The 18,560-nt window shown below is 42.8% G+C and overlaps 1 protein-coding gene across 1 annotated transcript; it reads right to left on the minus strand.

The window, feature by feature from the left end:
• Nucleotides 1–2,155: 2,155 nt before the first annotated feature.
• Nucleotides 2,156–18,019, minus strand: LOC137889961 (matrix-remodeling-associated protein 5-like). Its single transcript, XM_068734023.1, has 13 exons — nt 17,841–18,019; nt 17,524–17,653; nt 15,800–16,041; nt 15,278–15,429; nt 12,719–14,479; nt 9,611–9,685; nt 8,748–8,883; nt 7,740–8,354; nt 7,140–7,289; nt 6,764–6,971; nt 5,838–6,059; nt 5,293–5,656; nt 2,156–4,719 (listed from the first exon to the last, which is right to left on the minus strand). The coding sequence occupies exons 1-13, from the start codon at nt 18,017–18,019 to the stop codon at nt 3,494–3,496; spliced, it is 5,460 nt and encodes a 1,819-aa protein (XP_068590124.1). The 3' UTR covers nt 2,156–3,493.
• Between the last annotated feature and the right edge of the window lie 541 nt (nt 18,020–18,560).

Genomic DNA, 18,560 nt, shown 5'->3' on the forward strand with positions numbered 1-18,560 from the left:
TGTATTGTTGTTCTAAAGCAACATTAAAGATGTAAACATAATGAATCCGTCTGAGGCCTCTCAGTGGGTGGTGGAGTACTTCACCGTATAAATTACATCACTGAACTTGAGTAATACAATGATTATGGTACTGATGACAACTTTAGCACAGTACATTTTGAAATAAATCTTCCACCTGACCGCATGTGGTTCACTGTAAAGTATAATCAAGTTCCTTTCCTCAAGAAAAGGCCTCCAGTAAAACAGTTTTATCCATTAAAATAAAAGGAGCTGCACCGCCTGTTTTCTATTTAAACAAATAGAAAAATCAGCACACACTAAACCAGATGACTAAATGTTGTCTGTCTTTTTACTCTGACACAAACATTTAAACCTGGGTGGACCGTGACATGTGTCTCATTGATGTGCCAGATTCAGCTGGCATGACTAAACTGGGATGACACCATTGATTGTGAATATGTAAAAGGTGAGCAGATGTAGCAGCAATGTGTGTTTTGTATTACAAACTAAACAGTTGAGTTTCCAGGTGGCAGTGATGTATTAAAAATGTCACTTAAGGGTGTGGCTGGAGTCCTTTCGTGTATTATTTTCCTTTACCAACGTTCCAATGTATTATAACATTAGTCACCAGAAATGATGTACTATTACTGGATTGTAGATCATTGGTGTAAATGGAAAGAAGGTTGGATAAGTTGTGATCATCGGCACTAATTAAATTAAATTTACTTTATTAGATTTGTGTAACACAAAAGGCCTCATTTATATTTACACACATGTAAACATGTAAAACATGTATTCAAAAAAATGTGTAGGCTATTGCTACATAGTTGCATCCAATCCAATCCAGACATCTTACTCATTCTGCAATCTCGTCATGTCAAGAGAAGGGAAAGTGAAATAAATGCCAAATAAAAAGCCCATGTGATGTTCTTTATTAATTATATGCTTGCAAGTTTGCAATACAAAAGAGGATTACAAATAATTTATTTTCTCACAAGGGATCACAGACATGGAACCATAAAATCGGCGTGCCACAATGGATGGAAACGCTCCAACGCTGTAAAAGAAATAATTCAAAACATGAAAAGCCTGAGCAGAGAACAACTAGCCCCATTGAGCACAAAACAGAACTCTAATGTTACTGCACTATTTTTCGCACTATATACTCAAACCAAACTAAACTGCCTAAATGAATGGGTGGAGCATTGCAATCATTTTGATTAGTACTGCCTTTGACCTGTGAGTAACTTCTCAGCAATACATTTTCAAACATTCTTTTGTTAGCTTCGTTTTTTTTAACGTTTCAGTAACTCAACTAAATTGTTTTACGAGGTTTCACTAATTACATCAGCAGGTTTAGATTGATGGTAATCATTTGAGGAGTGCTTAATTAACCAAGTGACAGCTTTATGCCTCAAAAGCTGAGGATAGTCCTGTGTCTATGTTGCATGTGTAAGCAGTGCAGTGTGATGATGCACTATTTCGGCCTTTAGTATGAAAGAAAATAATGGCAGCTACAGTAAATGATACAGTGTTCACCGATGGACGCCAAGCTAAATATCAGTGTGGAACTGTCGATCCAAATCATCACAAAAGGCTGTTAAACGGCAACGCACCAAGGATTAGTCACTGAGCGGGCTGTCAGCAGAGACGTCCCACTATGCATACTGTAAACCACAACTTTAAGACTGTTTTCACTTTTACCAGCTGTGGACTGCTTCTATGTGTCAAATAGTGTCAATCAACAGCACTGCAGACTCAGAACTCAGTCAGTATTAGTATTTAGTGGAATCAGAATACACACCATAAACAGCACTTGGCAGGTGTGAGCGCAGGGTGGTGCTTGGAGTCGCTCTGCCGGCTGCTGTGAGTTTTATTGCATTTCCCAGAGAGAGCAATATGATGTCATCAACATGTGTCTCATCTACAGTTAAGACCCTGTTTCCTGGTTGGACAGTAGAGCTGGGGATAAGGAGTTTCTGTTCTCATAATAAACTCAAGGAAAAGTTTCCTTCCTAGCTGTGGCACTCAGAAGAGGTGTTTTCTTTTCTCACTCCAGCTCGACCCACACTCACACACAAGCACACACTGTCGATTCTGAACAAAACACAACACTTTCAATTATTTGATCAATTTATTTATAAAATGTTCAAAATATAGCACAAATTCATCGTAACTAGTCAGACATCAAAGATGTCAATTTCTCCCTTTGTGACAAAACACTGGCGTCTTACAACAGAGTCTTTACAAGACAAATAATTTAAGGACAAAATGAAAACTTCAAAGAGGAGAGGAAACATGCTAACTATGAGCTGCTGGCTTTGTGCACACACTTAGGGCAGGCTCCACACATACATTTATACAATCTTTAATATCTAAATAATCACAAAGATCAATCTTCAAAGGACTGACTGTTGTGTTAAAATGAATGCTTTGTACATTCTTACATTTTCACATTCTCACAGCATTACTGTGGCGGAATGTGAGATACACTTGATTTTTGAAGAACAATATTTGTCAGTTTGAAACCCACATATAAGTCACGAGATGAGTTAGGTTCAAAAAGTCCCGGAAAAGCTGGTGTTTGGGTGGTTTGTAATGCTAGAGCCCTCCATCTTTATGTCTGTTACACTTTCAATGTAACGTGTAGGCAGTATAATGCAAATAAGGCTGCCAATATATGTTACTGTTTTGCACTACAACAAACTCAACAAATGTAGTTTATATTTTATTTATTTTTTAACTCCAAAATTGTTTCAAGAGTTAATACGGTAAATATCAAGCTGCAATTTTAAATCCAAGTTGTATTTTGCTGAATGAAGTCCCAATTTGTAACATTTGAAAAAATCTAATATTTGATAAAAAAAACATGATTAAACAGGATTCTATTATGTGACCTGTAGACATTTGGGCAAACAGCCTCTTTGTGTGATGCTGTCTTGTGTGTATAATATTCAGTTACCAAGTCACTATAATACTGTATGACATGCTGTAGTTCAGTGTTAGTGGATGAATGTATAAAGTAATGAAATAAAGAACCTGAAAAAGTAAAGCATGTTTGTCTTTCAGCATTACCAACACATTTTTTCTTTGGTTCAGCAATACCTACATTTAAATAAACAAAGCACAACAAGTAAAAGTGTACCTCCAGCTACATGAAAAAAACCTCCTCAAACACACATTATTTGTTATGCAGACATACATGCATGCGTGACGCTGCGTCTGCAGAGAATCTCGCAATTCTTGATATAAAAACAATACAGTATTGACAACAAAGTCATACATTAAAAATACGTACATAAGACATATACCAATTTATAAGTAGTGTCTTTTCTGAGATTTAACAGTATCTCCTGCACAGAGCCTTGCAGTTCCTTTGGGCATGTGGGACACATACAGTGTTAACAGCAGAAGAGTTCATTCACCAGCACAGAACACTGGTGGTGTCTCTGTCTTTGTGCTGCATGTCTGTGTGTGCGTTTGCTTCACCCTGTTATATAACATGCAGATAGGTCGCCTGGGTGTCTACACCGATTACATTTTTGGCGGTGCATCTGTAAAATCCTGTATCCCTACTTGTCGGGTTTTGTATCACCAAGGAACCCTGAGGACTAAGGTAGCGGTTGCCATAGATTCGAGCCTGACCCATCACCCTCAGCTGTGTCAGGTCTGGTGTTTCCCACGTGATCGTTGCCCGAGGTGTCGCTATCGTCTGGCACGGCAGCTCCACAGCAACCCCGGGCCGTGTGTAGGTCACGGGGGAGGGGCCTGCTGTGATGCGTGGGGGGTAGGCGATGACGATGACGGGAACCGTGACGACTGAAACCGAGGAGGAGTCGACACTGGTGGATCTGCAGGTGTAGCTGCCACGGTCGAACACAGAGGCCTGTTGCACTTTTAGTGTTCCGTCCACTTGGACTAGGTATCTGTTAGAGTCACCACTCTCACCCAGAGACAGTACCTTGCCACTGGGCAGGGTCCATGAGAGAGCACCCTGGGTGTGAGAAGCAGAGCAAGGCAGGCGAAGGGTCTCTCCATTAATGATGCTCACCAAGGGAGCTGTTCTGGTGCTCACTGCTGGCTCTGAGACAGGGCTAGCTGAGCGGGGTGGAGGGCCAACTGGACGAGGTGCAGCAGGTAAAGACTGGGCTCTGTGTGGAGGCGCTTGAGTAACTGGGATTCTTGGATGAAGCGTATCAGGCAACACTGGCTTTGAGTTTAAGGATTGAGCTGAATGCAATGAGGCCCCTGAGCGAGGCGCCTCTATTAAACGACTTTCCTGCACAGGCCTTTCCACAGCCGCTCCCCTGTGCGGAGATCTGGCCTCGTCCTGTGGCTCAGAGACCTCCAGCTCCACCTGTATTTGCGTCTGTTCTCTCTCACCTCTAACCACACATGCAAAGGTCCCTCCATCACTCGCCCGCACTCCTCGCAGCTCCAAGGAGCCGTTTCGGTACACAACGAGTCGGCTGCCATAGTAAGGAGCTGGCAACATACCATTACCAGGCAGAAGCCAGGCCAGACGAGGGGGAGGGGAGCCTTGGGAGGGGCATGGCAAAAGAACAGTTTGGCCTTTCACCACTCGCTGCTTCACTGTCGTTACCACACCCACAACTGCGTTAGTAGAGTTTTTAGAACCTGTATTACTAGCAGCTATACTGGTACTACTACTGCTGCTACTCCTACTGAACACATTTCCTCCGAGTGTTCCACTACCAGCTCCATTATTAGACACACTGCTGCTAAAAACTCCAAGATTTGTAGAAGTACCACTTATCCTGCCATTGTTTCTACTGGTGTTAGCATCATCAACAGCCTTTCCTGCAATGACTTCATTATTATAAGTCCCAGGATTCCTTTCTACACTATCTCCTCTAACTGTGCTGTGACTATTACCCACACTATTACTATTACTCCTAATGCCGGGTCCATTTTGATTTATTCCAATGTTATCTGGTTTAATGTCTATATTCCTAGCCACGCTCACCCCAACATTGATAACACTGCTTCCAAGTTGTGTTGTGATTCCACTGATTGGCCTGTTCAATCCAACTTGACTATCACTCCTAATGGCCGGATTAATGCCGCTGGTTGCTATGCTAGTGCCAGTGTTTGGAACAATGCTTCTTATTCTGCCATTATGATCAGTGTAGCCATTGTTGCTGCTTTTATTGCTGTCAAGCTTGCTTCTGTCTGCATTGGTAAATCCATACTGGTTTATCCCTGCATTATTAATACTGTCCCCTGATCTACTGTAAAGACTACTGCCAGGCCCATTGCTAGTACTCCAACCTCTTCCTCCGACCGGACCACTCAGTCCATGGTTAGGAGCCTCCACCTCCAAGCCCACCACCATGCTGTTCTCCCCGGCTGGGCTGCTTGCTCGACATGTATAGTTTCCCGTGTCTATCTTTTGAGCCAGGCGAACCTCCAGAGTTCCATCTGAAATGGCCACAACCCGCTCAGTATACAAACCAGATCCCAAACTTCGTGGGATGACACGGCCTGTTGGGGAAAGCCATGTCACTGTTGGGGCAGGAACTCCTGTGGCCTGGCAGCGAATTTTGGCGGTTGCCCCCTGGCGTACTTTGATGACGTGGCGGCTTCTGTCATCAGGGAAGTTTGGTGGAAATGACATCATGATCTTTACTTTGACCTAAAAAGATTGAATTTGTATGAAGGAATTAATTACTGAATTAATGTGTGCTTTTATATTGTATTGTGAATAAGTACATCAAGGCATTATTCAATTATAGAGTAATATCACAACAGTTTGATTCGATTTTAAAGTATAACTAAAAACCTGCATTAATAAAATAAATGAATATTTTTCTTACCTTCATGGTGTCTTGACCTCCTTGATTCTCAGCATAACACGTGTAGTCTCCCTCTTCTCCCATACCCACTGCTGGAACCAGCAACGTCCCATTGTCAAACACAGTTAACCTCTGCGCTCGCCCGCCTCTGTCTTCCCCCTGCAACACGCTGTTCACCATGGTTCCATCTGGTAGGCTCCAACGGACTGCTGGGTCAGGTAGTCCTGATGCCTGGCAGTCCACCTGCAAGGAACGGGATAATTATTGCTATCATTGAGAAGTTTTTGTGGCTTTTATTTTGATGGAAGCTTAGCTGTTGAGAAATAATATATTCTCTTTGTAAGGAGGAGTGATGCATACTGTACTCTATTTTCAGGCAGTTTTTAGGCAGTAAAAAAAAGAATACTTAGAGTAGAAAACACTGCTAAGCAACACAAAATGAAATGCATTAAATAAAGCATTTGAAGCTTATTAACGTTTAAATGAAATCCAAAAATGAATTGCATTGTGGTATGTATACGGTGTCCTCTTTCACCCCACTTGACATAGTTTTCATTAACCATTAAATATTCATGTGTGAAGAAGTATCCCCTCAAGGCCACTGTTGATGATTCATACAGGCTATGACCTGACAGGTTGTTCTTTTTGAGTCGAAAAAATGTTTTTGATAAAAAAACAACAACCAAAGACTGCTGGAAGCTGTAGAAATGTTTGGCACCACGCCCAGCGATAGAAGACACCCAACACACATCACTGTCTACACAAAAAATAAGGATCAAAAAGTTCAACTTGCTTTAAAGTTTTAGCCATTATTTTGTACGTACGTTTCCAAAAGAGGTGAGTGATATATGATTGCTGTTAATAATTGCTGTTTGTCTTTATTGAATAAACATAATTATCGGAAGCTTGGCAGAGATGACATTTTTTTCACTTTTTTTATAGCTCACCTTCAGTGGCTTGCCCAATGACACCATCTGAGTGAGTGGCTGCTTAGGCTCGATCTTGGCAGGCTTGGTAACCACAGAGACACGTAGGAGACGATAATCATCTGAGACCTTGTTCCGTGCGATACAGAGGTAGTCTCCGGCATCCTTCTCTGTTACTCTCTGGATTGACAGGGTGCCATTAGTGTGCGCCTTCAGACGTCGGTCAAAACTGAAATTAAAATTTGGACAAACACACACACAAATAAGTATACACTTGAGACATGATACTGACAGAATTACCACAAGATATACAGTAATTGTACAACCAACAAAATTTAAGGTCACTTAAGGATTTTAAGATCGCTTTTTTTCTCACACAAACCCACGTCCCCGGTACCTGAAGTGCATGTCCACCAGTTTCCTGTTGGGGGTCCTCCAAACGATAATGGGTGATGGGTTGCCAGTTACAGAGCAGTGGAGCTGCAAAAAAAAACCATAGTGGACAGCAGTAATGGAGGGTGATGTGGAGACAATGTGGGCCTTACTGAAGGGGGAGACAGGCGAGGGATGCAAAGCAGCGGAGGCTCTGATTTTGTCAGAGGAGGAAGTCATTCTTGTGTTGTTTACAATGCGGGGCGACACTTTGGTGTTATTTGTAAGCACTGTGGAGGGTGGGGGGAGAGAGGAGAGTTTTGTTTTGTTGGCATTGGTCAAGTATGTGGGGGAGGTAGTTTTATTGATTTTAGGAGATGAGTTAGAGGAATTGTGTTGGTGAGGGTAAGAAGATGAGTGAGAAGAACTGGGGGTGAGCGGCATGGTCCTGGCTCTTTCAAAGGGCAATGGAGGGGAGAGTCTAGCGGAGTTGAATGGATTTGATGGGTGGCTGGGGATGGACAAAGTTCTGTCTTTATGAAGTGAAGTTGAAGGAGATTTGTTTTCAGTAACAACTGCTTTTTCCTCTTTACTTCTTGCTCCGATGTGTGTCCGTTCTCCTTCTGCTCCCCCTTCAATTTCTACCCTCACGGTTCTCTTATCGGCCCCAACAGCATTACTTGCTGTGCACTCGTAATTCCCTGAGTCCTTTGGCCCAACTCCTCGAATATGCAGTGTCCCATTGGGCAAGACAAAAAGGTTGCCATGAAGAAACTGGGATGGGCGAACTAGAGTCCCATCTGGGATTCGCCAGCGCAGAGTTGGTGGCGGGGCACCTCGGGCCGAGCAGTGAGCATAAACAGACCTCCCTGGAAACAAGAGCAGGTGTTCCTCTCTGGGTTGCTGTATCACTGGGGGCAACGAGGACACGTGTACACGAGCAGAGGCACTGGCAGCACCTGCCGAGTTCGAGGCCACGCAGCGATACACTCCTCTGTCACTAGGTAAAGTTACTGAGATGTGGAGGGTTCCATTTTTGTCCATAGTGATGCGACTGGTGGAGGGAGCAGTGAAGGTCAAGACAGAACGATCAGGAAGAACCCAAGAGAGCAGGGGGCTGGGAACACCGTCCGCCTGGCACTCCAAGTGCACCTCTCCACCCTGATGAATGGTAGCTTCTCTGTAGCTGGCCAGCAGCATCCGAGGGGGGCGGGTCCATACTTCCAGGGTGGTTAGCAATCTATCATGGAAGAAAAGCACACACAAACTCAATATATAAACACATGCACACATTTCAAATACACGTAAAAATAAGAAACAAACCATGAATGTCATCTGACACATTTAGGGAACACCCAAAGGCATGCATACACAATTCGAACAGGAATCCTTGAAACATGGCCTTGAAAAACATAATATTCAAGGTAATTGGTATTTCAAACAATGTCATATAGAGCAATTTGCATAATTATGACTTATGACAGGTCTGCTTGCATTCATAATACATTCATAATCCTCAGTAATTTGCAGTTTGCCTTAGGCCTATGTAATTACTACGTTAAATAGTTCTTCCCCTGGTAATTATAACTAAATGGTATATATTGCATTAATATTCTGGTATCAATAGCCTCACCTGTCACGACCAATAAAGCTGTGTGCACTGCAAATATATGTGCCCCTATCCTGCAGCTGAATATTCTGGATAACAAGGGTGCCATTTGGCAAGACCTCAAAACGCTGAGCCCTGGAGTGGATTGACATCACCGCTCCTGAGAGAGAGAGACAGTCAGACAGACAGCAAGAGAGAGCAGCAGTCAGGAGACAGAGTGGAAAAACAGAGACAAATTGGGAAAGAAAGTTAGAGAATGAGTAAGAGACAGAGACACAGGAAACGAGGATCAGGGACATGCTGAGTGGCACAGCATGTAGTAAACCCAGTGATGCAGTGCACAAAATGTTCCATTACTTCCTTGCAATATTTCTTTCCCACATGGCAAGCGGGAGAAAAGCCTATTGTGTGCAAGCCACTGCGTAATGCTGGGTGTTAATGGGTTATTTCATCTGTATAAAATGTGTTCATAATCATTTAGTTATAGTACATACTAAAGCTGAGGGTGATTTTCCTTTCACATCTATGACCTCAGGATGTAAATACAAACATTTACTTATTCTGTTTTTAAAGGTACAGTCTGTACTTTTTCACAGTATAAATTAATTGTATATTCACATCTATAATTAAACATTTATATGTTTCCCAGCATAGTTGAAAATATAGGCCTGAAGGTTGAGAGAGCAGGTTTACTGAGTAAACTGGAAAACTTTGTGGACTTTGTTCATGGAGTCCATGAACCAGATTTGATAGGCCTCCATGTAGACATTTAACGTGAATATAAGTGAAGTTAAAACTCAACCATGATTTATACATTAATGAATTTAATGGTGTTTTCTTTTCAATATGTGTGTATGTTGAAAAAAATGACGCTGCACTGTGTGTACCTGTGGCGACCTTAGTCCATGTGATGGAGGGCTTTGGCTCTCCTTGAGCTTCACAAGCCAGCCTGGCAGTGCTCTCTGCTGGGAACGACACTGTCCTGATGTGTGGGTCTGCAATCCTCGGTCTGGATCTCACTACTGGGGCCTATGAAAATGATTTAGTAAAGAGATTATAGTGGCATAGTAATAGATACTAGAATTTATTAATCTATTTTTGACAGTAACGAAAACTAAATAAAAAATAGTAAGAATAGAAAATCTACATTATTACCACAATGTAATCAATAGATAATTTGGCCAAGGGTTAACAGTATAAAACAATTTCAAGGAACAATACCCAACCAAAACAACAGATTAATCAAAACGTAGTTGGGGGGGGGGGGGGGGGGGGGGTAAGGATAAAGACCATTATTCATCAGTAACAAAAGATTTATTCCAAAAATGTATGGAACTTTAAAAAGGAGAGTAACATGAATATGTAAACTCTTCAGTATAATTACTTATATTTATTTTTTTGAACAGTAAACATTTTTAAGCATTGTTCAGGTTCACACATATAATACATCAATACTGTAGTCCCAAATTTAGAATCATTGGGGGTGGACCCAGTGGTTTGGTCTGTTGAGGCTGGCCAAAAGAACTCAAAAGGAAATTATTTAATGATTGATTATCTCGAATCCATGGGATTAGGGTCTCTAAACAAATAATGTTGCTGATTATGGAACATATGTTTTTCATCTCTTCTTTAGATCTGGCAGGGAAACCCCTGTTTATGACAAAGAATTGTCATAAACATCCCTTCGCTTTAATAGAAGGTCATGTTGATAAAGATTAGACTATTTTCAGATCGATTGTGCATTTCTGTTTTGCCCAAGGGCTTGCATAGTTGTGTGTCGTGTGTGTGTGTGTGTGTGTGTGTGTGTGTGTGTGTGTGTGTGTGTGCGCACACACACTTAAAACTTGTATAACTTAGAAAATAATTTCTTATTTGAGTTCCACTTAGCTGACAACAAAGAAAATATCTTTATATAAGGTATATGAACAGCAAACTACATTTAAGAGTGCACTTAAAGCAGTGACTAATGGAATGAATGACTGAAAGCAAGGAGCAGAAAAACATTGCAGAAATTAGCAATTAAATGAACAAATAAAGAATAAATCGTCATCCTAACTTGGCTCTTACTCTTGTTATAATCTATGTGCTTGTTTTAAGATCAATTTGGGGTAAAAGAATCAACAAAATAGCGTGTAATATAAATTGATTTGAACTCACCCCAGGGGCGACAGGGAGCGAAGGTGAGGGGAGCCAGTGTGGCCTGCTGCTGTGTGAATCAGGAATAGAATTGGTCGCAGGGTTCTTCCACTCAGTAGAGGGTCGACTTTGGTTTGCACTCCCAGAAACAGGCCTGCTTCTGGGATCAACATGTACAACACTCGGCCTCTCTCTGGATGATGCTGTGCTACTGGTTGATTTCATTATTGTTGTTGTTGTTGTTGTAGTAGGTGATGTTCTGGGTACAACTGAATTTGCAGTAGTTGGAGAAGTTTTGGCTGAGATGGCGGATCTTGTACTACTCGTAGGAGAAGTAGTTTTAGTAGTAGTGGTAGTAGTACTGGTAGTAGGGTAACGAGTTGTAGGACTAACTTTGAATGAGATTGTAGTACTCGTAGAGGTAGTAGTAGTAAAATAAGTAGTAGAAGGTCTAGTTGAGGAAGTAGTAGTGGAAATGGGACTAGTAGATGTAAGAAAAGGAGTTGCGGTAGTAGTAGTAGAGGTAGGAGTAGGAGTAGCTGTAGTACTTCTGGTAGTGCTCGGTGTTGGGATAATAATGGCAGTTGTAGTAGGCATGATGGGACTTGTTGTCATAGGAGTACTCGTAGTTGTTGTGAGAAATGTGTGTTCACTAGCTGTAGTAGTAGATGTACTTGTAGTGCTTCCATCAGAACTAGAAGCATGAGGGCTCTTTTCAGTAATAGGGGTTGTTGTGATTTTTGCAGTAGTTGTTTCGCTGGGGACTGTTGAGGAAATAATGGAGGAAGAAGTGGGTAGGAGAGAGGTGGAGGAGTGGGATTCATATGGTACACCTGACAAATTCATCCACGGCTCTTCACTGTGTTTGCTTGGGGGTCTATCAACATGTTTGCCTAAGGCTGTGTGTGTTTTTGTGTGACTCTGTATGCCATGTGTATGTGTCCTGGATGTGTGTGGCTCATTTTTCTGTGCGATTGCAGTATCCGAGTGAGTGGGTTCTGTTGTCGGTGAGTTGAAAAGAGTGGACCCTGCAGTGTCTGGGATATTGGCTGAGTGAGTCACCATGTCTATATGTATCTTTGTGTGAGAGGGGGATAATGAGGTTGGAGCGGAGGAAGATGGAGTCAATGAGGGGGAGGCAAATTTTGAAGGGGAGATACCATGAGTGTTAGAAACAGAGGGAGACGGAAGATGCAGTGCCACATCATTTGGAGCAGTTGAAATATGGTCACTCCGTGTCAACAAAAAAGCTGGAGATGTGGTTGTTGCTGCCAACAACAACAAATTAATTTTGTCTGTGGTAGTGTCAGGTGTTGCAGGTTGTGACCCTGGGTTCGTAGCGTTAGGGAAAGGTCGGGGTGGGGTCAAAGGGCGTCCCCTGGGCCTGTTGATGATTCGTCTTTGCTGTCCGATTCTTCTGCGAGAATTCCAAGGGCTTTGAGGCCGAGAGTTTGGTACCAAATTAGGGAAGAGTCCCTGCCGGGGACTTTGAGGCCTGGTCCTGGATGGGTTGGTGTTTGCTTTTGGCTCACCTCCTTCACCTGGTTCTAGGACAATTTCATTTGTTCCTGAGCTTGGCTTAGATGTGACTGGTTCTTTCTGTGTCTCTGGGTTTCTCACTTTCTCTTTCTGTGGAGATGCTTTATCTGTCTCGTTCTCACTATCTGTCTGTGTTTCTGTTAATGCCTCTGTCTCTTTATTTATCTCTGTCTCTGTTTCAGTGTCTGTATTTGTCTCTGTGTGTGTTAGTATTTCTGTTTGAACGGAAGGATTGTGCTGTAAGCCTTCCTCTTGTAGATCAGTGTCATCAACAGATGACCCTTCGGTTTCTGCTTCCACCTCTGCTCCCTCAGCTCTACCTCTTTCTGTATCATGATGTCCGTCATGTTTTCCTATGTTTCCTCCATCTTTGCCTCCTCCCTGTGGTTTAGCTGTGGGATTTCCTGCTTTGATGGGCTGGCTGTCATTAGTTTGAACAGTCTTTTGTCGTATCTTAGCCAGGAGGTCGGCCCATTTCTGAGGGTCTATCCTTTGTTTGTTTGTGGTAACTCTATGTCTGTTCTCGAAGCGGTTTCTTCTCTGGTCATTGGATGATAAAGGCCCACCTCCTCTTCTCAGGGGGCCTTCTCTCCTTGGTCCAGGTCTTCGGGGTTTTCCGGTGGGATAACGTCTGTTTGGTTGAGGTTGGAGAGGTCTTGGGCGCTTCTTATTGCCAAAAAGAGTTCTCTCTTCTTCTTCCTTTTCATCCCCCGATCCTTCCTCCACTAGTAATGGAGCTCGTATCTTGGTTGACCTGCCAGAGGCTGACTGTGGCCCTGTGGGAAATGAAGTCCTATGTGGAGGGAGGTGTCGTGAGTTTAACTCCAGCTGCATGGACAGAGAATCACTACCATACTGGTTGACAGCAATGCAGCGGTAATGGCCAGCATCCCTCTGAGATGGGTCAGACAGAGACAGACTTCCATTTGATTGTATAGTGAGCCCACCTGATACAGCAAATCCACGCCTTACTATGTTTCCATCTGGTAACACCCAACTCATATGAGATGCTGGTGAACCAGATGCCTTGCAGGACAGACTGATGGGCTCCCCACTGTCTCCGGTGACAGGAGGTCCCACTTGCTCACCGAAAGGCGGTACAGAGGACTCCTCCACTGCCAGGCGCAGGGGGAGAACATCTACATCGCTGCCTGCCCTGGCTATGCAGTAGTAAATCCCTGCATCTGAGAGCTGTACTTTGTGTAGAAGTAATCCAGAGGTTGAAGCCTGGAGCCTACCATCTAGGCTGATGGAGGGGGCGATCAGCATGGAACCATCTGGGAGAACCCACTGTACTTTGGGGTTACCAGAACTTAAAAGAGGGCATGATAGCTCCACCTTACTGCCTGCTACGGCCGCCAGGGCCGTGGTGGTATGATTAGTTGAAATAAGCACCCATGGGTGAGAGGGAGGGGCTGATGTTGAGGGAAGAGAAGCAGGGTCCGGATGAGCAGTGACTCTTGTTGAGTATTTAAGTTGAACTTTGTGTCCGTTAGACTGTGCTCTGTTTAGCTGAATGCTAATGGCTGGCTGTAGCAGCCACTGTGGTTTGGCTTTAACAGAAGTTTTGAGTCCAGTGTGATAATATCCATCTGTCTCTGGTGCCTGCCTGTAGCGGTAGGCCAATGCCGGGGCTTTACTCAGCATGATCTCCCTCTCTAGGCGAACTGCAGTCTCACTGTAGTAAGCAAGAATCCTCCAAAGACTTTCATAGCTCTGTTTCTCCACAGGGCACTCCAGGGAGAGGGACAGAGCAAGGGGGAGAGGAGATGAGGAGGAAAGAGAGAGATCTGGAGGGGGAGCAATATCCTGGAACTCAGAAGAGTGAGTGATGTTGCATCCCAGATTGACACTGTTTCCCTGTTCGTCAGACAGACCCAGAGAGGCAGTGCCTAAAGGCTCTCTAAAGGATTCACTTGATTGGATTTCACTAAGTTCTGTCTCCAAAGGTGTGTCTCTTCCTGGGGAGAGGATAACAGGCGAGGTGCACAATAGGTCAGTCTGGTCAAGCAAACCCTGACCTTGAAGGGAATTGGGCGAGGCACAGATTGGACACTGAGGGCCGCTGGGACATTTCAAGCCTAATTGAAAGAGAGAAGCAGAGGAAATTATGTCATAATCCTTACCATCTCTGGCATTTCAACTGTGTATAACAGCATAGCAACTATACAAACATATTAGTGCACATTTAAGCTATCTGCACATATTAGTGGTGTCATATATTAGTCATGCCAGCTCATTTTAGGCATCTATTACCCTCTATATCTTTTACTAATTCGGTATGGTTACTTCATCTACTCATAAATCAGAAAAATGCATCACTTCACTATTACACAGCAATCATTAGCCTATATTTAATTTATCTGCACACATCAATGCTGTCATCATAGATTAGCCATGGCAAGTTAAGTCTGGCATATTGATGAGACGCATTTCATGGTCCAGCCCTCTTTTACATCTCAATAAGACACACTGGAAGAGATACAGAAAATGAAGGAAGACAGACAAGAGTGTGTGATGAAAAGCAGGTGTAGAGATGTCAGAGGTATCAAGGTAACGAAACCAGATGTGTAATAAAGTATCTTTATCTCATTTTATCATCTGGAGGGATCTGACATGGTATATTACAGTATTTAGACTGCTTATTGACTGGAATTATCAACAAATTAGTCTTCTGTTTCCCAATGTTCCTTCTTACCTCATCTCCTAATCTATTTATTCTCCTTTAGTCACTCACCACCACATTTGTGCGTCTTTTTTGACTGAATTATTATGGTTCAGAGGCACAATCAATGACCACCATAAAACGTGTGTGCATATGGGAGACAAAACAACGTGAACAAAGTCAAAACAAATAATATTTCAGATGTGACAGTCACCTGGATAAGAAAGACTCCAAGTGAGAAACCAGGTCATCCTACAGTCACAACTCCATGGATTATCCTGCAACGCAAGAGTCTCCAACAGAGGTGCTGTCGCTAAAGTCTCTCTGGGCAGAGTGGTTAGGCTGTTGTTGGACAGGTCTAGGTGTCTACAGGAGGGAAAAACAGAGCAAAGAAAAGATTGAGGTGACAAGTAGGAGATGAATGGATGAAAGAATGGGAGTGGGCAGTGAGAGGTGACAGGTTAGGGGTAAGAATTTTATTTATCATTTCTTATCATTTCCATCATCCTCTTCATGTTCAGGCCGACATTATTCCTCTGCAGTAGTTATACAAGTGGATCAAAAAAAGGTAAAAAGACAAAACTGTAGCTTTAGTGTTAGAGGTGTATTTGTCCAAATACCAATAACCAGCAATATAAGTGTTACCTTTTTCATCAGGCTATTCGTTTTTCGAGGAGTGTTTAAAAACATTATAACAATGATTATTACACTATATGCTTTAAGTGTTAAAGCTCACCTGAGGGTAGAGAAGTAATATGTATTCAGAAGGGACAGTGTGCACAGAGAGTGAGGGTGCAGCTGATGCAGCCTGTTCCCTTGCAGACGCAGCAGCCTGAGGCTAGTCAGCTGGAGCAGTGCCCGGGGGTGGATGTGCTGGAGGAGGTTGTGATCCAAGTACAGGCGGAGCAGTGAGGTCAGGCCAGAGAAGGTCAGAGATGAAGCGATCTCTCTCAGCTTGTTATAACTCAGCTTTAGTATCTGTGGGGGAGGGGGAGGAAATGGAGTGAGCGGAAGCAATAAAGGATTAGATGAGTAATCAAATAATAGGCATCAAAGCTGATGAAGAAGCCACGTCTTCACGACGATCATGAATGTGTCACTGGATGCCACATGCTTGTAAATTTAATTTATGACAAATGATGTGAGAGGAATAGGAATGACGATGAAGGGGTGAAAAACTCTTTGTAAGCAAACATGACTGAATGCAGTCTGTGTACATTTTAAAAAATATGGAGAAGTCTACGGAGAAGCCACTTCCACCAGCACATAACCTCACATGTCAAAATTGAGACAAAAGCCCACAGCACATAACCAAAATTGAACCCTATATCCTCAGCAGAATACTCAAGGGGATCCATATTCTGATCATGTGTAGAGAGCCCACTACATTTTAAGAAGGCACACCACGAAAACCATGTTGTGAAATTGTGTTTCTGTGAGGCTTATGATAAATCTGCTCTGGAGGGAGGCGACTTAGGCAGACTTTGGCAATGTTCCAGCTGCTAACAGATCTAAAATGTGAAGTTGTCAGCATATGGAAATATGGATTCTATTATCACACAATGGCAAATATATCAGCATCTGCCTGTGAGATGAAGGGAACAATTGCTTGTTGAGTAATATCACTTCCCCACAGACTACAAACTCTGTCCTTGGGATGCTGCAAAAATGTCCAGTAAGTTTCCTGTCACTGAGCAGGGAAAAGAATGACTGCACATAAATTATGCATTAGTTGTGCAGACATTAGAAAAATGTGCTTAATAATGTGAACAAAATCATATAAACTGTTATATTAATTTGCATACTGTTTTCCCAGATGAAATGTAAAATGAATCCTTTTATTAATCATTTTGTATCAACAATATGACTGCAATATTTAGGCATATTCATCAATGTAGGGACCTCTCTTAATTGTACTATTTTGACAAATGCTATATATCTTGATAATCCCTGCATTACTCATGATGCTAAAAACTTAAATTGGTTAGGTCAAACAGTTTAATTATACTCATCTCTCTTAGTTAGGGAGCTATGTAGACTGTTAACTATAAGTACCACACACATAGAAAGTTTAAGAGCTGAGCTTTCTCTAACAAAGCACATTTGAAATAGTGCAGGAGCCTCTGTGAGGCACCCCTGCCTGAGGCTGGAGAGGGAATAAAGTACATTCTTTGGAAACTGTGTCCAAATTTGATTTTCTCAACTGTGCACTGCAAAAACCTTCATCTCCACAGAGTCAAAGGTTAAATATGTGAGAAGACAATGATTTATTTTCCCCATTAACAGTCACATATTTTAAAACCCAGCATCAATAGTTTGTTTTGGCACAGGACATTTCAGGACACTGGCTGTCACCATCCACTACTTTGCTTTTGAATAGAAATTATCCTCTTTTCAGTATTATACTATGATATTGATATAGGTTCAACACACGTTGGTGTTGCTCTTCTTTCTGTTTACCTGTAATGATTTCATATCTCTGAACGCTGCATCTGGGAGATGGTGGAGGTCATTGCTGTGGAGCATCAGAAGCTCCACCTTCTTTAGTCCAGCCAGAGAACTGTCATGGATCCTGCTGATGCTGTTAAACCTACGGGGGACAGAAACGGAATCATCAACCTGAGACGTCAGTAAGTCAACAAATACTATTATTTCCATATTAGCACATTCAGCTTGACACCTGGATCCACACTCTGAGACTGTGTTTGCAAGATAAATAATAAGCCCTTTATCTTAAGCATGCATACATCATTTGTGTATTAAATGCATTCCCTTACCCTAAGTTTATACGGCGCGTGTGTAGAGGCAAGCCAGAAGGTATGGTGAGCAGGGAGCGAAACGTACAGTGGACTTCGTTGGTCTGGTAGCAGTTACAGCTCCTGGGACAGGCCTGCCCCATCGGCACTGCAAGTGTCAGCACCAGGACAGTCAGCGGCACGCACACACTCCAGTTCATCTTCACTCCGCAAGAGGAGAAGCAATGCTGGGATTATCTCTGCCAAAGAGAAAAAAAGATCAAGACTGATGGAGGGCAGCAAAGTACACCACAGTGACATCTCAAAATCCAGATGAGAGCCTCGCTCTCTCCTTCCTCTTTTTCTCTCTCCCTCACGCACGCACACACAAGTCAAGTTTTATTCAAACAGCTGAAAAACAAGGGGATTTGCAATCTGTAGTCTACAACACATGCCACTGTCTATCCATAGATCCACACGAGAGCCATATTGACACATTGCATTTGTCTGAAACAAAATAGAGCGTTGGGCTATCTGCACACATGGGTGGGTGTGCCCAGTAGGTTAATTGAATGACATATTTCACCATGTAAATTAAAAAAGTGCAGGAGGATTCAATAAGAGTAAAGGAAATACATCAAATTACACCCTACAGAAACTATCCATCTTTCTCTCTCTCCCTCTCTCTCTCTCTCTCTCTCTCTCTCTCTCTCTGTCTCTGTCTCTCCCTCTCCCTCTCGCTCTCTATCTCTCTCTCTCTCT

The sequence above is a fragment of the Cebidichthys violaceus genome, unplaced genomic scaffold (assembly GCF_023349555.1).
Source record: "Cebidichthys violaceus isolate CVI_PGR_0920_01 unplaced genomic scaffold, fCebVio1.0.p SCAF_11, whole genome shotgun sequence".
NCBI classification, from domain to species: domain Eukaryota; kingdom Metazoa; phylum Chordata; class Actinopteri; order Perciformes; family Stichaeidae; genus Cebidichthys; species Cebidichthys violaceus.